The 21,547-nt window shown below is 42.0% G+C and overlaps 1 protein-coding gene across 1 annotated transcript in view; it reads left to right on the top strand.

The window, feature by feature from the left end:
- The window catches only part of enpp6 (ectonucleotide pyrophosphatase/phosphodiesterase 6), a 49,994-nt gene that overhangs the window by 25,224 nt on the left and 3,223 nt on the right, over positions 1–21,547 (top strand). The window contains exons 5-7 of the mRNA XM_041186972.1: positions 7,689–7,868; positions 9,146–9,283; positions 14,323–14,446. Of these exons, the coding sequence (XP_041042906.1) occupies positions 7,689–7,868; positions 9,146–9,283; positions 14,323–14,446 (442 nt within the window). The remainder of the gene's footprint in view (positions 1–7,688; positions 7,869–9,145; positions 9,284–14,322; positions 14,447–21,547) is intronic.

The following is a 21,547-nucleotide window of genomic DNA, read 5'->3' on the forward strand; positions in this document are numbered from 1 at the left end:
TTTTGATTGCAGGGTGACCAAGACGGGGAACTCAATATTCAATGGTATTTGACATTCTGAAAAAATAAGCAGAAGTTAAAGGAGGTGGGGTAGCTTTGTTAATAAAGGAAGATATCAGTGCGGTGGTGAGTAGTGATATAGGTGCTTAAGATCATGATGTGGAATCAGATTGGGTGGATATAAGGAATAGCAAGTGGAAGAAATCACAGGTGGGAGTTGTCTGTGGGCCCGGAAGAGTTGCCTCACTGCAGGACAAAGTATAAAATGGGCAATAATGAAGGCATGTAAGAAGGGCGCTACAATTTTTAATCTGCATATTGACTGGACAAATCAGATTGGCAGGTGTAATATGGAAGACGAATTTGTAGAGTGCATCAGGGATTGCTTCTTAGAACAATTTGTTGCAGAATCTATCCAGGAACAGGCTATTTTAGATCTAGTGATGTGTAATGAGGTGAGATTAATAAGAGATATCATAGTTAAGGGACCTCTAGGGGGTAGTGATCACAACATGGTGGAATTTCAAATTCAGTTTGAGGGTGAGCAACTTGGGTCTCAAACCAGTGTCCTCAATAATTTTACAGTGAGAGGGTGTCAGAGAAACAGCATGGTCACTTACAAGGAGAGGGTTTGAGAGAAATAACATGATCATTAACAGGGAGCAAGTGGGGCATTTAACAGTGAGAGAGTGAGAGAAGAGTATGAGACCATAAAAGAATGTGAGAGGGAAAAGAGTGTGGACAACAGCTGATTAGTGAGTAAGATTGGTGAGTATTTCTAGTCTTTAAAGAAAAAGTAAGGTCTTTGGAGACATAAATACAAATTAGTCATTTTTCCTCTTTTTCTGAAAGATAGCTTGTTAATTTAAGATCGATGCGAGTGTGTATAAAAATAATTATAATAAAGTGTAAAGAGTGGGGATACTAGAGTAATTAATTAATAAATTTAATAAAATACGATAGCAATGGCAGGACGGGTGAGGTGTTGCTGCTGCAGCATGTGGGCGCTGCTGGACACCAAGGTGATCCAGAGCGAACACATATGTATCAAATGTTTGTAACTCGAGGAACTTTGGATCCGAGTTAAGGAGCTGGAGTCCAGGCTGCAGGCATTGTGCCACATCGGGGAGGGGGAAAGTTACCTGGAAACTTTACTCCAGGAGGCGGTCACACCCCTCAGATGAGGTAATTCAAATTTGGTCTGTGATCAGGGACAGGAGGGTGTGACTGCAGGTGAAGCAGGTTTAGGGACCCGGGGGGTAGTGTTCGAGGAGCCTTGGCCCCTGCAACTGTCCAACAGTTACAAGGTTCTTGCAAGCTGTATGGACGAGAGCGGGAACTGCAGGGAGGATGAGTGAGCTGACCATGGCACTGTGGTACAGGGAGCCATTCAAGTGGGGGGAAAAAATGGGAGCTTAGTAGTGGTAGGGGACAGTATAGCTAGGGGGATAGATATTGTTCTCTGCAGTCCTGAAGGCTGTGTTGCCTGCCCCGTGTCAGGGTTAAGGACATCTCCTCAGGGCTGGAGAGGAATTTGAAGTGGGAAGGGAGGGATCCAGTTGCCGTCGACCATATTGGTACCAACTACATTGATAGGACTAGAAAGGAGGTTCTGCTGAAAGAATTTGAACAGTTAGGAGCTAAATTAAAAAGCAGAACCTCCAAGGTAATAATCTCAGGGTTGCTACCTGAGCCACGGGTAAACTGGCATAGAGTAAATAAAATCAAGGAGTTAAATGTGTGGCTCAGAGATTGGTGTGAGAGGAATGGGTTTCAGTTCATGGGGCACTGGCACCAGTACATGGGTAGAAGGGAGCTGTTCCGGTGGGGCAGGTATCACTTGAACCATGCTGGGACCAGTGTCCTGACGAACCAAATAACAATGGCTGTAGAGAGGGCATTAAACTAAATAGAGGGGGGAGGGTTCTGGAATGGGGATACGTAGGCTTACAAAGCAAAAGGATATGGCAGGCTTGCAGGGCAGCTATTTAGGCAATGATACCCAGAGTGTGATAGAAGGGGACAGAGAGTAGAAACATTTTTTAAAAGCTGCAAATAGGGTAAAAGGGGGAAAAAATGGTAAAATTAATGGCCCTGTACTTAAATGCACATAGTATTCGGAACAAAATAAATGAATTAACGGCACAAATAGAGGTTAATGGATATGATCTTATAGCCATTATGGAGATGTGGTTACAAGGAGATCAAAGCTGGGAACTAAATATTCAGCGGCATGAGATTTTTCGAAAGGACAGGTAGGAAGGAAAGGGTGCTGGGGTGGCTTTGTCAATACACATGGATTAAGTACGATAGCAAGAAAGGATCTTGGATTGGAAGATGTAGGATCCATATGGGTGGAGGTAAGAAATAACAAGGGGAAGAAGATACTGTGGGAGTAATCTATAGGCCCCCTGACAGTAGCTATCCTGTAGGACAGAGAATAAATCAGGAGATAATGAAATCATGTAAAAAAGGCAGTACATTATTCATGGGTGACTTTAATCTTTATGTAGATTGGGAAAATTAAATTGGCAGAGGTAGACACGAGCACGTATATTTGGAACAGTTTCTTATAATGATATGTTGTGAATCCAACCAGGGATCAGGCTACTTTGCATCTGGTAATGTGTAATGGGAAAGGTTTAATAAGTAATTTCAGAGTAAAGGATCCCCTAGGAAACAGTGACCACAATATGGAAGAATTTAGCATTCAGTTTGAGAGTAAGAAACTTGGGTTGGAAACAACTGCACTAAACTTAATCAGGGGTGAATACAATGGAATGAGGGCAGAGTTGGCTGGAGTGGACTGGGAAAAGAGTTTACCAGAAAAGATGGATGATGAACAATGGCAGATGTTTAAGGAAATAGTTCACGACTCTCAACAAAGATATATCCCAATGAGGAACAAGGATTCAAGGAAGGGGATAAACCAACCATGGTTAACCAAGTTGAAAGAAAAAAACATACAATGTGGCAAAAATTAGTGGTAGGCTAGAGGATTGGGAAAGTTTTAAAAACCAACAAAAAATGACCAAAAAATTAACAAAAAGGGAGAAAATAAACTTCGAAGGTAAACTAGCAAATAATGTCAAAACAGACAAAGCTTCTTCAAACATATAAAAAGGAAGAGAGAGGCCAAAGTGAACATAGGCCCCTTAGAGAATGAGGCAGGGGAAATAATAATGGGGAATCAGGAAACGGTAGAGGATCTAAATAAATACTTTGCTTCAGTCTTCACAACGGAAGATACTCATAGCATTCCAAAAATACTAAATAATCAAGGGGCAAAAGTTGGGGAGGAAATAAATACAATAACTATCACTAGAGAAAAAGTACTAGGGAAACTAATGGGGCGAAAGGCCGATTAGTCCCCTGGACCTGATGGGTTGCATCCTAGGATATTAAAGGAAGTAGCTACACAGATAGTGGATGCACTGGTAGTAATCTTCCAAGAATCCTTAGATTCTGGAAAAGTCCCAGAGGATTGGAGAAAGGCCAGTGTTACACCTTATTCAAAAAGGGAGGGAGACAAAAAACAGATAACTTTAGGCCAGTTAGCTTAACACCCATCATTGGGAAAATGTTGATGTTTGTTATGAAGGATGTAATAGCAGAGCATTTAGAAATACATAATCTAATCAAGCAGAGTCAGCTTGGCTTCATGAAGGGGAAATCATACTTAACAAATTTATCAGAAATCTTTGAAGAGGTAACAAGCAGGATAGATAAAGGGGACCAGTAGATGTAATATATTTGGATTTCCAAAAGACATTCGATAAGGTACCGCACATGAGGCTACCCATGGTGTTGGGGCTAGTATATTAGCATGGATAGAGGATTGGCTAACTAATGGAAGACAGAGAGTTGGGATAAGGGGGGAATTTTCAGGATGGCAACCTGTGACCAGTGGAGTGCCACGGGGATCAGTGCTGTGGCCTCAGTTATTTACAATATATATTAATGACTTAGATATGGGAAGTGAATCGCCAAGTTTGCGGATGACACAAAAATAGGTGGGAAGGCAAGTGTTGAGGATGGCACAAGGAGTCTACAGAGGGATATAGGCAGGTTAGGTGAGTGGGCAAAATCTTGGCAGATGAAATACAATGTGAGAAAATGTAAGGTTCTGCACTTTGGCAGGAAGAATGGAGGAGCTGAATATTATTTAAATGGAGAAAGACTGCAGAAGGCTGTAGCACAGAGGGATTTCAGAGTCCTTGTGCATATATCCCAAAAAGCTAACATACAAGTGCAACAGGTAATAGGGAAGACCAATGGAATGCTGACCTTTATTTCAAAGGGAATAGAGTATAAAAATAGGAAATTCTTGCTAAAACTATACAAGGCACTAGTTAGACCACACCTAGAATACTGTGAACAGTTTTGGTCCCTTTATCTAAGGAAAGATATACTGGCATTGGAGGCAGTCCAGAGAAGGTTCACTATGTTCAACCCGGGTATGGAGGGATTTTCTTATGGGGAGAGGTTGAGTAGTTGTTCCTATACTCATTGGAGTTTAAAAGAATGAGAGGGGACCTTATTGAAATATATAACATTCTTAGAGGGCTTGACAGGGTAGATGCTGAGAGGTTGTTTTCCCTTGTGGGAGAGTCCAGGACCAGAGGGCATAATCGCAGAGCAAGGGGTCACTCATTGAAACAGAGATGAGGAGGAATTTCTTCTCTCAGAGGGTAGTCAATCTGTGGAATTCTTTACCGCAGAGGGCTGTAGAGGCTGGGTCATTAAGTATATTCAAGGCTGAGAAAGACATTCTTAATTAGTAATGGAATCAAAGGTTATGGGGAAAAGGCAGGAAAGTGGAGTTGAGGATTATCAGATCAGCCATGATCTAAATGAATGGCGGAGCAGACTTGATGGACTGAATGGCATACTTCTGTTCCTATGTCTTCTGGCCTCAACTTAAATAAGGGCAATTACAGAGGTATGAAGAAAGAGTTGTCCAAAATGGGAAGGGAAAATAGACTAAGGGGAAGGCCAGTGAATGAGCAGTGGCAGACATTTATGCAGATTTCATAACACTCAGCAAAAATTTATCCTGGTTAATTATCCAGTCAAGCTAGAAAAGCCTTGGGCTGCAACATGCAGTTTTATTCTTAAGTGGATTCCATCGCAGAGTGAAAGAGGGTAGAAGCCATGTAGTATGCCTTTATTGAAACTATAACAGTTTGCCTTATATTACTGGATTTCATAGCAGACATCTGTAAGGGAGTGCTGCCTGGAAGATGTCTACTTGTAGGTTTGACCAAGTGAAGAGGTTTTGGGAATAGTTTGTAAGACTAACCTTAATCATGTAACTGTAATCTTGTGTGCTTAAGTTTTCTTTTATTTTTGTTAATAAAACTTTTACTTTTAATTTTTAAATCGCAAAAGTGTTACTGGACATCTTACTGCTGAGATTGGTATGTCTTCTCGTTTTCAGAATCCAAAAAAAAGGTATGGCTCACAAGCCAATTTCCCTCTGGGATTTGGTTTGCACAGCAATTAACATCGGCTATGGTCATAATATGACTCTGCAAGAGCAATTTAGCCAGTCCCATTTCCTTGGTCCTTTCTGCTTAGCCCTGCATATCTTTTCCCCTTCTGTTGCTTAAGCACTCCTGTTTTGAAAGCTATGATTGAGTCTGTCCCTACCATCCTTTCAGGCTGTGCATTCCAGATCCTAAACATTAAAAAAATTATTCCTCATGTCATCTTTGTTTTTTTTTTGCCAATCAATTTTAATCAGTGTCTTTTGCTTCTTGACCCTTCAATCAATGAAAACAGTTCCTCTCTGTCTATAGATCACTCATGGTCTTGAGCACTTCTATAAAGTTGTTATACTTGGTTAAATTGCAGGAATTCAGTCATCCATTATTTTGGACAGTGAGTGTAAGAGAATAGGCACTAATGGGTAAATTTCCATTTCATTATTGTGAACCTTACATAGATCTGTCCTGGGAAGCCTAGCAGAATAAAGTTTATTTTCAGACTGTTCATATCATTGACCCTATTTTCCGCCATGTAGAAAATGCCAGTCCAAAAAATAAGGTCACTTAAGGTGCTATTTAATTTACAATCTTGGCATCATATTTGGCTTTGAGCTGAACTTTAAACCTCCAATCTTATCCTTACACCTCTGCACAATTGTCCTCTTTCACCTTTATTTTAAACTTTCCACTGGTAAAATGATTACATGTTTCTTTGTCATCTTGAGACTCAACAACTCTAATGCTCTCCTTGCTAACTTCTCATCCTCCCCTTATTAAAAACTTCAGCTTGGCCAACTCTGTCTACATATTCTGTCCTGCACTAACTACATCCCTATTATAACTTACAAGCTGCCCACCATTAACATATTTGGTTAAAAATCTTTGTTAGTGTCTATAGCCCTACTGTGGTTTTTTGCCATTATCTCTGTCATCTCCTTCAGTTGCCTATCTCCTCAAAGTACTTTCATTCTCTTCACCCCAAACCTGGTGACAAAGCTGCTTCATCCCTACTGTTTGGAATTTCCTCTCTATATTCTGCCTTTCTCAACACCTTATGAAGTTTCTTGAAGCCTGTCTCTTTGATTTTACTTACACTCGTCCTTCCTGACCACTTCCTTCCTTGCTCAGCAACTGATTTAAATAAGCATATTTATGAAGCATCTTGGCATTTGTTTTACATTATAAGTTACAGTTAATGGCGTCATTTCAGACACCCCAATGTAGGTTCAATATGTCAAACATTCAAGATTTTACTCATGAACTAATAATACTTATTCAGCCAATTATTGGATGGGACAGATCTGGTTCAATTAAATCATGCTGCTTGTTTTGATTAGAGAAATGGTTTGCTATTAGTGACAGTTGGACCAGACTATAACATATATTGACAGACTAAAATCAGTATGGCTCAAGTTGTTATTTTTTACACCTCGCAAAGCTTACAAAATGCAGTGAATGTGCAGATTCCAAGGCCCTGAGGCCCACCGTATTACCAAACAATTTCTATTTGAAGTGATGCGGGTTTCTTTCGAGCAGCAATGTGAATCGCCCACCAGAGTTACACTGCTTGATTGTATTGCAGTTGAGTGAGGAAAATCAGAGCTCTGCATAGCCACATTGAAGAATGCATGAAGAGAGCAGCTCAGTGCCCACCTGTCCCACCCCAACACTCCACCGCCGCCCCCCCCCCCGCCCACCCACCACCCCACCACCCCACCCCACCCCCAACCCTCCCCATCTTGAAGTTTTTCTATACTTCAACCCTGGGAGTTTGAAGAAGGCTTGGCACATGCCTGCTGCAGCATGTCTAGTGGCACTAGCTAGATTTTCTTAGGTGGACTTGCAAGGGCAATTGAAATGGCAGGTTGTGTGTTAGGGTCCTGAGTAAAGCTGCTGAACTGCGGCATAGTTTGCACTGGAGCATACATTTCTGACCATACACATTAACAAGCAAGCTCACTCATCTCCAGCAGATAACGGGTCCAGCTGCATGATATGGGACACTTCAGATGATGCACTTCAGAAATGCATTGAGAAAAGGAGCCTAAATCCTGGAAGTGTTCACAACAATCTTCGCTCTAATATTTTTGGATACAATTGCACAAAAGGCAATAAAATTGCCTTAAGCAGTTTACAACTTCTCCTTGTAACATAGAAAGTTAAACCAAATCCAGGACTTACTCTTTTATAAATTTTACAGGAGGCGGGCCTCCAGAATGAATTGAATGTTATTCTGTTTTCGGACCATGGGATGACTGACATTTTCTGGATGGAGAAGGTCATTGAGCTTGATAAGTATATAAATATGGCAGATGTATTGAACATGCTGGATCGAGGGCCTATGGTGAGTCTATGGCCTAAAGAAGGGAAACTGAATGAGGTAAGCAATAAAGTCAACGTATTATCACAAGGTATCTGAGGATAGTTTCTAAAATTAGTCAATTAAGTATGCACTGCCTGACAGTGTGATGGAGGCAGGTTCAATCGAAGCATTCAAAAGGGAATTAGACTATTATCTGAAAAGGAAGAATGTGCAGGGTTACAGGGAGAAGGCAGGAGAATGGCACCAAGGGAATTGCTCATTCAGAGAGACGGTGCAGACATGATGGGCCAAATAGCCGCCTTCTGCGCTGTAAAAATTCTATGATTCTGTGAATTTGATCTTTGCCAATCCCATGTTCTCAGTGGGGAAGTATACCAAAAGAATATATAGGAGTATGCAGTCAATGCTTTGACTGGTGCTCTCTTTAAGCATGGGATTGACAATATTACATAGGTTTGAAAGAACTATTGTCAAAGCTAATTTAAAATTATGTTTATTTCTAAATTAAAGATGTGACCATCTTATATGAACAGAAATTATTTGAGTGGCATTGATCAAGTAATTTTGCAATTTTCAAAAGAATTACCCATTCCATTGCTGTAGGTGCTGCTTGGTATCATGGTTGGCTCCATTGATGTCTTAAGTACCTGGTGCTTCACTACATTCTCAATAATTCTACTTGTAGCCCTCCCTTCCATATAGGCTGTAATCAGCTAATTCATGACAGACCAAGAATCAAATCTGGAAAATTTCTGGTCTATACAAATCAGAATTACAACATACAGCACATTAAGCCATTGAGGAAAGAGTAGGGTGAAGGCAACCTGTGTGAAGATTTTAATGTGATTTTCTTGACAGATGAAAGACATTTCTATCCATGTACCCTAGAGGCAAGTCTTTATCATCAATGGCCTTATCTTATTTGGAGAAATCATCCTATAATACTTTTTCAATGCAATTAGTAAAGTTCCAGCAAATTTTACATTCACTTTTTCATTTGTTTGTGCACGAAGACGAAAGAATATTTTAAATCTCTTTAAAGTCGGCTCCCCATTCCTATAAAAACAGTTACCAACTGTTTGGAATTTGCTGTTGACTTTTCAGGTCATACAATCCAACTGATTTTCACATTGTTGAGCATTCTTCTATAATTTTTATTGCAGGACTGAATCTTGTGGGAAAACAAAAATGATTGCCTTGCAACTGTTCTGAATTGAAAGCATTCATTTTGTGACTCTCTAAGAATGCTGTTTTTTAATACTGTAGGAACTTCAGTCTGATGAAGGTATTTCACCTCTTATGCGATTAACTTATAATCTCTTTGATTTCACCAGCTGTACAGCAGCCTCAAAAAGGTGAAGGAAATGAGTGTGTACAAGAAAGATGAAATTCCAGACCGATATCATTACAAAGGTGGCAAGTTTGTAGCACCACTTACTCTGCTTGCTGAACAAGGCTGGTTCATTATTGAGGTACAGTGAAATAAAATCATGTTGGAAGCCATAAAATCCTTCCTATTATGTTTACTGCATGAACTGGCAAGTTTGCATTCACTTTGTGCATTCTGTTTCTGACATTCACATCACTCAGAAATCATGAAATGTTGCTCTTCTTAAATTGTCTGGTTTGTTTTGTCTGAACTAGTGTTCGAGATTAAGACATAGGGTGCAGTCGTCCCTGATTTGCACAAAGTGCAGTAGCGGGCGGGAAAGAAGTTGTTTTACCTGCCGGCCGCAATGGTGGGTTTTTGCACCGAATCATCCCATTCCCACCTCATTAATTATGCAGCCTAAAGGAGACACGCCATATTGCTGGTGGGCGGCCTCTGATTTGCCTACCACACCATTATCTCGCCGCTTTCCTACACAGGGCACCGTATTTAAACTGCAGCTGCGCGCACACTTCTCAATGCTTACAGCCCAGGACTGCTCCAGTGAAGACATTGCCCCAAAAGCCAATAAGAGTGCAGACCCCCAGTTCAGTGACACACACCTGGGATGCCTTCTATGTGCCATGGAGGCCCACTGCGATGTCCCTACCCTTGCTCTGGCTGCAGGAGGTCCTTCAGTCTCACCACTCCGGCTTGGGAGGTGGTGGCAGACGTGGTCAGTGCCAATGCTGCACACAAGAGGTTGGCCATCTAGTGCAGAAAATGGATGAATGATCTCATCCATGCCCCCAGGATAAGGCAACTAAACTAACACCCTCACAAGGCCATCACACCATTCACTGGCATCTCACTCACTGCCAGCTCAAGGGACATCACCATTCACTCTTTCACGCACACCCTCACATCTCCACCTGGCCTCATCTCCACTCAGGACTGTCTCCTCAGCCCTCACCATCTTAAGGCCACTTGCACAGATCAACATGTGCCCCTACACACTCCCTGGGAAACCCGGCCTGCGCAGTAAAGCCCTTGCCCTGCGGCCTCTTCTTCCCTGGCCTGAGGCCATTTCCCCCCACCCTCCCCAAGCAAGCCCTAGCCCTACAGCTGTTGAAAATCCACCCCTGCCTTATGGCTGGTCTGAGACCTGTTCATGAGCCCCCCCTAAAAATGATGTGGTTCTGCCTGCGAAGCCTGGCATTGATGCCGTGTGTGTTGCCTGAAGCAAGGTAGGCAAACAAACCTCAAAGTCCTGAACAAAGTCCAGCTCGCCAGGTGTACATTGCTTACATACAGATATGAAACACGTCAATGTGCCCAGATGATCCAGCGTGGGGGGAATGATTCTGGCGAGCAGGTCTTATAATGAGATGCTAAAGTATTGAAATTAGGTTTCTGACATGTGATGGGAAACACCGCCCACTATTGACGGGTGGAGTGGACAATCGCAAACTGGTTTCACGACGGCGTGAAACCGATTTTTGGCCATATTGCCGTATTATCTCCCCCAACCAGCCCGCCATGATGCCTGACACCAATAGGGCTGGAAAATTCCAGTCATAGGATAAATTATTATGTCTGAAGTTTTTGGCTTCTTTACCAGTTGTTTCAAATTCCTCAATTGGTCTTGGCATTGCCATGTGAAACAGTATCAAAGTGATACTGAGACAAAAAGAGAATGATTTTCTTTGATATTGGAGGCAGATAACATTGTGCAATCAAGCTCTTTAAAAAGAATTATTTTTCCAGGTATTTTTGTTTTTGTTTTGTAACAGCTATAGTATGCAACCCTACTAATAGTCACAGACTTGAATATGTGTAAGAGAAGAATTAAATTTCATTGGACTCCTACAATTTCTCAGATAGCGTAGCTTAACCGTAAAATTTAATCAGAAACTTGAGCAAATGCATTTTTGACTCTGGTCTGCTTTTCTATAACCTGGAAGTATGAAGGATGAATAAATAAGAAATGTTTATGGGAACTGAAAGACCTGGACCTGGACAAATAGATTACTTTGAACAGTTGGTGCACTGTGTGAACGATGGTTATAAACTGTCAGCCACACTCCAGGTTCACAAGTATTGATGCAGTGAATACTTGACCTATAACCACCCAATAAGCACTGGTGCCAGTGCACTAAACCAGACGACAGATTACTTACCAGTGCCTTGCAGGTCTGAACATTATTTAAAATGTGCCACCAACTTATCATTGCTCTGATCAAAGAGGCTGTAGTTTTTTTTTACTGTCTCATGGATTATAGAATTATGCTGCATGTTATGGTGACAGTCTTGTTATGTGGCTTGCAAAAATTCAGTGTGTTATGATGGATTTTGACTTGCTATGTTAAGCTAATGTCAGCTACTGCTGAATGACAGTAATCCTGAAGTTCTGAGTTCATTATTCTGCTCATGGAGTTAAACATAGAGTTAAACAGCTGGTTGTTAGGACCACATCAAGCAAATTAAATGTTAAAAGTAACTCTTCATAGTGGGCAGAATTTAGCCCTCGATGGGCGGGCAGGCCCCACCGGCTCGGCGGCGGGTGGGCAGCTGAACTCCACTGCCGAAACGAGCCCCGCCGCCATTTTGAGTGGGCGGTCCAATTACGGCCCACCCAGCAGGCTGCCTGATGGGAAGTGCTATGTGCTTCCTGTGCAGGGGATGGAGGGATTCCCCAACTGTCAAAGTGCGCACATTCACGCATACATGCGAAAGAGCGCACTGCTCCCTGAGACTAAGTGCTGTCTCAGGGAGAACGCTGACAGTTTGATAAACTTAAAAAATAGAAAAATAAAAAAATTATTAACATGTCCCCCTCATGTGACCATGTCACACGAGATGGGACATGTTAATAAATATGACTAAAACTTTATTAAACTTTTTAAAAACGGACATGAAACCTCATCCTGCCGGTGGATGAGGTTTCATGTTTATTCAGAAGCCCGCCAGGGCTCCTGGCCTCCCTGCCAACCTTAAGGTTGGACAGGCAGGGCCTTTAATTGGGTTAATTATCCTGTCAATGGCCTCAATTGGCCATTGACAGGTCGGCAGGCGGACAGCTGATTTCACTGTGCCCACGCCTTCCTGAATATTTAAATAGGGCGGGATGACATCAGGGGTTCCCCCCAACATCATCCTGTGTCATTTTCCCATCGGCGAGCAGGCCCCGCCCCCCCAACCTGCCGACAGAAAAATTCTGGCCAGTGTTTCATGATTCTCACACTGATCGCTGATGGTACATTATTTTTTATTCTAGTCCTTAGGTTTTCCAATTACGTCATCTAGGCACAAAAAAAGAGAGGAAAATTGGGTTGAGGAGAGTATCATGTCCGTAAGGAAGCCCACCTGATTTTCATGCCACTTATTTAAACTAGGGAGGTGGCTGATGTGGAATGTTAACATCAGCATAGACCTGTTAGGCCAAATGAACTGTTTCTGTGCAGTAAATTCAATGTAAAGCAATTCAGGGGCTGGAGCTCCATTAATGGCATGCAATTCTCCTCACCTGATAATATAAGTGCAGTAACAGATAAATCTGTCTGTGTTTTCTGGGAGAAGAGTCTGAGTCATCATGATTTGCCTCTAATCATGATGTTAAATATTGATAAGTGCCACAAAGCACTGTTTTAAAAAGGTCAATTTTACAGCTCATATCTAGATATGAAATTTGAATTTATTTCACTAGGATAAAAAGGGGGCATAGTCCATTAACCCAGTCTGGGATATTAAAGTAAAATTAGCCACTGTTTGAAATTATGCTTCAAGAACAGATTTTTATTGCCAGTGTCTATTTTTGTAGTCATTGGACACTTTTTCAAAATCCAGATGCACCTGTTCAAAATAACATCAAGTCATTGCTATTAATTTATCATCTTCCTTAGTTTGCTTTGCTGAAATCGCATCCATTATTTCCAATTACTGCCGAAAACAAATGATGATCTAACAGTGTACCCAAGATCAGACTTTTGGAAGCAGAGTTTTCCTGGAGAAAATAAAACTTCACATAGCTTTCAAACCTGAAATACGCAGAGCCTTTGTGATAAAAACAGGAAACACTCAAAACACTCAGCAAGTCAGGCAGCAACTATAGAGAGAAAAATACAGGGCAGAATTTTTAGTTTGGCGGGCGCCCATGATTGGCAGGTCCAGGAACGGCCCAGGAGCAGACTGCCGAATGCAACCAGCCCCCAACCGCAATTTCACACTAGCTGGCCAATTAGCGGCCAACCAACGTGAAAGATGCGCTGAAATGCTCAGCGCTGCCAGGGTGGGGGTGGGAGGAGGGTGAGTGCTGAAGTCAGCACAGGGGGTGGTGTGGAATGAAGGCAGGGAGCTGCCTCAGGGAGCTGAAGAATCCAAAAGCTATGAATAGAGATTTTGAAATACTGAAAAAAAATGCCCACGCATCAGAATCAGTCACCTTCACATATGGGTGATGAAAATTCTGTCCAAACATTTTTTAAAAATTAATATCAGAAACCTCATCCCGCCCTTGGATGAGGTTTCCTCAAAAAGGTAAAGGCCGTCTGGCCAATTCGCACGCTCGCCAACCGTAACGTTGGACGGGCAATGATAAGTTTCTGTCAATTACAACGTTAATGGCCTTAATTGTTGGCAGGCACGCTGCCAACTCTGATGCATGACCGCTGCCCAAAATATCGTGCAAGTGCACGATGACATTGGGATGTTCGCCCAATGGCATTACGCGCTATTTCACGCATGAGCAGGTCGGGCGCACACCCACACGCCTAGCTAAAAATCCTGCCCACAGCTCATGCTTTAGGGCAGAACTGGAAAAAGTTAGGGATGTAATAGATTTTAAACCAGTACAGAGGCAGGAAAATGTAGGCGATGCAGAAAGAACTAAAGAGACAGTCTGTGAAAGAGGGGAAAACAGGAGAGATTGAATGAACTGATGCTGCAAGGCAAATAGGATGGCAAAGGGACAAGTAAAGAAACAAAAGATGGGTCTAGAGGAGATGTACATGGCATTAGGAGAATGAGAGCTTCAGTTATATTTCTTACCAGTGCACTTTTCTGATGGGCATCACTGTTAAAGATTTGCTTCACCTTTTGACTATTCTGTAGCAGCTCAGAGTCACAGCTGTTTTTTTCTTTCAGAATAAACAGAAGTTGCCTTATTGGGCCAATGAAACAGGTAGCAAGAAGGGTTGGCAGCATGGATGGCATGGCTATGACAATCTATTGACGGATATGAGGGGATTCTTTTTGGCGTATGGACCAGGTAACCTTTAGATACAGTTTTCTAATTTGTAACAAAAACAAAAATACCTGGAAAAACTCAGCAGGTCTGACATGATCTGCGGAGAGGAATACAGTTAACGTTTCGAGTCCGAATAACTCTTCATCAGAACTAAGGAAAAATAGAAAAGAGGTGAAATATAAGCTGGTTTAAGGAGGGGTGGGACAATCCCCCCCGCACCCCCCCCACCTTCCCCCCCCAACTTTCCGCCCGCCACCCCCACCCCCCCCCCCCCCGCCCCAAACCAGCTTACATTTCACCTCTTTTCTATTTTTCCTTAGTTTTGATGAAGAGTCATTCGGACTCGAACATTAACTGTATTCCTCTCCGCGGATGCTGTCAGACCTGCTGAGTTTTTCCAGGTATTTTTGTTTTTGTTCTAGATTTCCAGCATCTGCAGTATTTTGCTTTTTTCTAATTTGTAAATTGGCTTTCAAAACAGGACTTTACAATACAACGTGTGAGCACAACAAAAACAACTTCAATTTATACAGCTTCTCACATGACAGATTATCATGTAAAATAAATTTTAGGAATGTTCAATGCTTTAGAAAGTATGAACATTGAACAAGATGTAAAGGCATTAGATTGAAGGGTCAAAAATAGGCCAGAAGGAAGCTTTTGAAAACTTGGAGAGAGGTAGGAGGGCATAGGAGATTTGGAAGGGAATTCTATAGGATTAGGGTGCAGTTCCTGAAGATTAGGTAGTCCAAGTCACTTTCAAACTGCCAACTGTTCAGCCATTCGCTACAGTACTTCTGCAGCTGCTGATAATACCTTTGCCTCCATTTTTGATGCCTTTGTCCCTACACTGAAATTCTTACTCCCTCCTGCCCTGGTCTTTCCCTTTGGTAGAGACCCCAGTAGTGGGGCCCTGCTCTCCTTCACCAAAACTATTAACTACTCCAGCATCATCTTGGAATGTAAAGATAACTTTCTTTCCTCCACTACCCACCATCTCCTGCAATCCTCCATTCCTGCACCCTCAATACTCTAACAACATGTGCAAGGGGTTCATGGGCTTCTTTATTGCTAAGATCAAGACCATTCAATTACTTGCCTCTTCTACTCCTCTCCTTTCCCCTAGCCCACCAAGCCAAACTTCCCTCAAGCACTCCCCCTGTCCCAGCCTTGAACTTGCATCCTTCTCCAGTTTCTCTCCTTTCTCCCCTAATGCCTTTTCCTTTTGTTCATGAGGCCCACTTCTTGCTCTCTTGATCCCATTCCCCCTAAATTGCTATCCTCCAAACTTCCCTTCCTAGCCCTGATCCTAGTTGAAATTGTCATTAATTCTCTCTTGAGGTACTGTCCTTCACCCATTTAGATCTGATCCCTGCACCTCAAAAAACTCACAATTGACCCCTTTGTCATTACAAATTGCTGTTGCATCTCCAATCTCCCAAGTATACTCCAAAGTCCTTGAACATATTTTCACCACCCAAATATGTGCCCATCTTTCCCACAACTTTCCAAACAGTTTACTGCCTCTGGCACAGCAGTGAAATGGCCCTAATCAATTTCACAAATCGCATCCTATGTCTGTGACCATGGTACACAATCCCTCATCTTTCCTGATCTGTCTGCAGACTTTGGCACTTTTAAGAACATGGGAACTAGATGGAGGAGTTGACCATATGGCCTAAGCCTGCTCCGCCATTCAGCAGTATCATGAACTTTTAATATAAACAGAAAAACCCATTATAAGGTTATACGTTACACAGTCCTATAAGTAGAAATTCAATTCTTCCAGATCAGTCCAAAATTATTCTTAGTTCCTGAGGGTTTATTTCTGATTTTTTCTTTTCCCAGCTTAGAAAGCTTTAACCCTAGAACTGTCTTTCATGATATGAGTTTTCCTGGAAACTTCTCCCTCTAGCTGGGCAAATCTTCCAGCCTTGTTTTAACATCTCATGAATTTGGGCTTTCTAATCTGAGTGCTAGCTCCCACCCACATTCCTGCATGGTGACACAAAGCAGCTTGCTGCCTAAGGTAGCTCTCCCTGTTCTGGATCCCGGCAGACTAACTGTGTCTGTGAGCTTTCAGGAATATCTTAGAAGACCTTACCCTCTCAAAGCTCATTTCCATGGCAACATGAATCACATGGCTCTTGTATCCAGGTAGAAATGATGATTAGCTATCCTTGAATATCATCTTGGAACCGAATGGACAGTTTAAAGCACAACTGTTTTCAACCCAACATTCTCAACACTTTTCTTGGAATTTGGAGGCTCATGGTCTATCCATTGTTAGCACACAGGCTGCTGCCATTGCCTCAAGTGTAAACGCATTGCATCTTCTCACCGGTAAAATAATCTGGGCCCCCTTTTAATCTCTAACAATCAAAATATCTGGAATTGCTACCAGGCACACTTCAGGACAAGTCACACGACTCCCTTCATTTTACCTTAAGTTAAAGACACAGTCCCAAATATAACAATCTTATAAACCTCATAATTGTAACACCCCTCCTCTAAGAAATGAGTCTTAATAATCATTATCCAAAATATAACAACTTGTAACATTCTATGTTATAGGAGGTGGTGGCATAGTGGCAATGTCACTAGATTCATAATCCAGAGGCTCAGCTAATACAGTGGGGACATGGGTTCAAATCCCACCATGGCAGCTGGTGGAATTTAAATTAAATTAATAAATCTGGAATTAAAAGCTTGTCTTGGTAATAGTGGCCATGAAACTGTTGTAATTGACATAAAAATCCATCTGCTTCACAAATGTTCTTTAGGGAAGGAAATCTGCCATCTTTACTTTCAAATAAGCAGCACTTGCTCAGCAATAACCTGCTCGCTGATGCCCAGTTTGGGTTTTACCTGGGCCACTCAGCTCCTGATCTCATTACAGCCTTGGTTTAAACATGGGCCAGAGAGCTGAACTCTTGAGGTGAGGTGAGAGTAATTGCCCTTGACATCAAGGCAGCATTTGACTGAGTGTGGTATCAAGGAGCCCTAACAAAACTGGCATCAACGGAAATCAGGAGGAAAACCCTCCACTAGTTGGAGTCAAAATTAGCACAAAGGAAGATGGCTGTGGTTGTTGGACATCAATTATCTTAGTCTGAGGAAATTGCCGCAGGAGTTCCTCAGGGTAGTGTCCCGGCCCCAAACATCTTGACCTGCTTCATCAATGGCCTCCCTTCCATCATAAGTTCAGAAGAGACGATGTTCGCTGATGATTGCACAATGTTCAGCACCATTCGCAATCCCTCAGATACTGAAGCAGCCCATGCCCACATGCAGCAAGACCTGGTCAACATTCAGGCTAGGGCTGATAAGTGGCAAGTAACAGTCACGCCACACAAATGCCAAAGAATGACCATCTCTAAGAAGAGAAAATCCAACCATCTCGCCTTGACATTCAATGGTATTACCATCACTGAATCCCCCACTATCAACATCCTGTGGGATACCATTGACCAGAAACTGAACTGGGCCAGCCATATAAATACTGTGGCTACAAGAGCAGGGGCTGGGAATTCTGCAGCAAGAAACTCACATTCTGATTCCTCAAAGCCTGTCCGCCATCTATAAGGCACAAGTCAGGAATGTGATTGAATACACTCCACTTTCCTGATGAGTGCAGCTTGAACAATATTCAAGAAGCTCAACACTATCCAGGACAAAGCAGCCTGTTTGATTGGCACTCCACCCACCACAATAAACATTCACTCTTTCCACCACTGATGCACAGTGACAACAGTGTGTACCATCTACAAGATACACTGCAGCAACTTGCCAAGGCTCCTTCGACAGCACCATCCAAACCAGCGACATCTACCACCTTGAAGGACAAGGGCAGCAGATGCCTGGGAATACTACCACCTGCAAATTCCCCTCTAAGCCTTGCACCATCCTAACTTGCAACTTTATTGTCATTCCTTCCCTGTCGCTGGATCAAAATCCTGGAACTCCCTTCCTAACAGCACAGTGGGTGTACTTACACCACACGGACCGCAGCGGTTCAAGAAGGCAGCTCACCAGTACCTTCTCAAGGGAAAGTAGGAATGTGCCAAGAACTCTGGCCTAACTAGTGACGCCCACATCCCATGAAAGAATCAAGAAAAATCCAAACATTTTAATGACTAATTTGCTACATACAGCACAATATTCTGCCTCCATCTCAATGCTGTCACATTTTCCCAGTAACAGTCCACATCACAATGTTTGACCTGTATCAGCCGAATGCATGTGGCTGTTAGGAGTCCTAGTCTTCTTTACATAGACTTTTAAAGTTCTTTCTCTTATGCAAATGAAAATTTTTTTGCTACCAGTGGCTTCACCTTCCAACATGTGTCATAGTAAATCTCCTTTCTCATGTCCAGTAAATTTCACTGAATTTCCACATCTTCAGTTAGACAATTGTATCCTTGGTAAGGTTTGGTTAACCTTGTTAAGATCAACATTGCTGACTTCTGATAGTCCCTCTGACTTTTATAAACTAGCAGGTGTAAATTTAGATGCAGAAGATATCCTCTGTCATAATGCCTTTTACCCTCTAAATCTAGTATTTCCTTTCGTTCTTCTTTAAAACCAGATTTTACGTTTTATTGATCATTGACTTTTTAACTCAGTCTTTGGATCACTCTTCTCTTTCAGAGCTATAGATTCTTTAATGTCCACATTTTTTTTAAAAAAGGCTCAGCAAGCCAACCATCTGAGTCATCTTTCTCCTGTTTAAATGCAGGATCATGGTTCTCCTTCACTACTTTAAGAATCTCATTGAAGTTATGTCAATGTTCCAATGAAAATCCCTGATATTCTTTTAATTACCTCTTGCATGCTCTTACATTCTACTTTTCAACTTCCTATTCAGTATGAGCTTTGTCCAAATCCTTACAAGCAAGAGGCACAGCTTCTTTGTTTCAAAATTTTATTTCATAAGGTCATAAGATGTGGCAGCAGAAGTAGGCCATTTGGCCCATCGAGTCTGCTCTGCCATTCAATGAGATCATGGCTGATCTGACAATCCTCAACTCCACTTTCCTGCCTTGTCCTTGTAACCCTTTATTCCCTTACTGATTAAAAACCTGTCTATCTTAGCCTGGAATATACTTAACAACCCAGCCTCTACAGCTCTCTGAGATAAAGAATTCCACAGATTGACTACCCTCTGATTCTATGAGGAGGAATTCCATCACTCAGAAAGTGGTGAATCTTTGGAATTCTCTGCCCTAGAGGGCTGAGGAGTCTCAGTCATTAAGTATGTTCAAGACTGAGATTGATAGATTTCTATACATTAAAAATATCAAGGGATATGGGGATGGTGCAGGAAAATGATGTTGAATTAGAAGATCAGCCACAATCCCATTGAATGGCGGAGCAGGTCCGAAGGGCCAAATGGCCCATTCCAGCCCCTACCTCCCACCTTCCCAACAATATGGCTCACAACCATGTATGCCATGCATTCAGGTCCATCCCCTACTTCCCACAAGAATTCTCCCACAAGAAACAACAATCCCAAAGCCTTTCACTTCTGTAGGAACCACCCGCAAGTACACCACGGTCCTCTGGAGAATCCTCCCCGGCTCCAGCCAATCTCAGAGATAAAACTTTCCTTCATTCTCTCCTGGCTCTGAATGCATCAATCTCCTGTTCTGGTTACTTTTCAACACCCCCAAGCCAATTCAGCTGATCACCTCCTTTTGCAACAAGACACTGTGAGGCCCACTGTAGATTCTTCCACTGGCTTCAAACCAGGAAATCTTCCAGCTTCTGTTCCCTCACAAGATTCAAACTGAGATTAAGCCTTACCTGACATTAGTTCTTTAATCTGTTTACAGTGTAGATCTCTCTAACTGCCTTCTCGCAGCAAGCTACAAAACACACGAGGTCCACTCTGCTATTAACTCTCAACAAACACCCAGATAACCTGAAACCAGAGAGCTTCCCTAAGCTCCACCCATCTCCATAACGACGTACACTGCTTTGGGATGTCCTCAAGCTGAATTCCAGATTAATTATTGCTCATATACAATTTCTTCTTTAATCTGATAAAGTAAATAGGTTTTACAACCTTTCAGGGTTTACTAAATGTTTTAAATCTGATTTAGCTGGCACTTATCCAAAATTTTTACATTTCCCACCCTGGGACTCAAATCCGTCCTCGTAGTACCACAATGACAGCATTGGTTAGGGCCAAATCATTTTGGTTTAAAGTGCTGTTCCTCTTTCTTTGTCCATTACCCTGGAATTCTGTGACTGTATTCTGTTTTGGCACCTGTGTTGATGGCGTGCAGGCAGGTAAAACACCTTACCTGTTGGTTTTAATTATTTACTGTCAATCTGAGTTGTCAGTATCTTTTCAATTTCAGAAGTTTGAGCTGTTGATTTTTTGGGCACCCCTTGAGTCAAAACATTGTCTTTTACAACAGATTCAATGATAGGCGCATGCTTTTCAAAGTTCACACAAATCTGGTGAATACATTCTTATTTTTAGACACTTCACTGGATTTTGTGGAAATGTCTGGTGATAGGACATGGTCTCCAGCTGGATTGATCCCCAGGATAAGATCAACATTATTAAGAGGCAATTTGGACACCAGTCCCATGTTAACAGACCCACTGACTAAAACACAGTTTAAATTCACTCTATGCAATGGAGCAGGCAAACAATTTGCATCAATACCGTGTATTAATGCACTTCTATTTAGCAAACTCCCTAGAGAAAAATTCATGTCTATTGTCAACATCATGCATTGGGCCGACGCCATATCCATCTGAATAACTATCCTTTTGGTTCTAATATGAGACAAAAATGGAGTTACTTCACCCTCAAATATAAACATCCCATATTCTTTATGTTCTGATTTACAACTACTGTAAATACATTAGACGGTATCAATTTGTCCCTAGTTTCACTCTCTGGTACAGCATTTTCTGGAAAAGCACTAAACATGCCAATGAAAGCTACCAACTTAGCTTTCAACTTCCAGCAATCTTCATTTTCAGGGCCTGTCTTATAGCGAAAGTAACATATTAGTCTCCTTGAATCATTTTAATCTCCCACACTGTCTCTTTTATTACTTTGAGAAGCATCTATTTTTTCATTTATCCTATCCTCTTCATTGT

This window comes from Carcharodon carcharias, chromosome 4, assembly GCF_017639515.1.
Source record: "Carcharodon carcharias isolate sCarCar2 chromosome 4, sCarCar2.pri, whole genome shotgun sequence".
Taxonomy (NCBI): Eukaryota; Metazoa; Chordata; class Chondrichthyes; order Lamniformes; family Lamnidae; genus Carcharodon; species Carcharodon carcharias.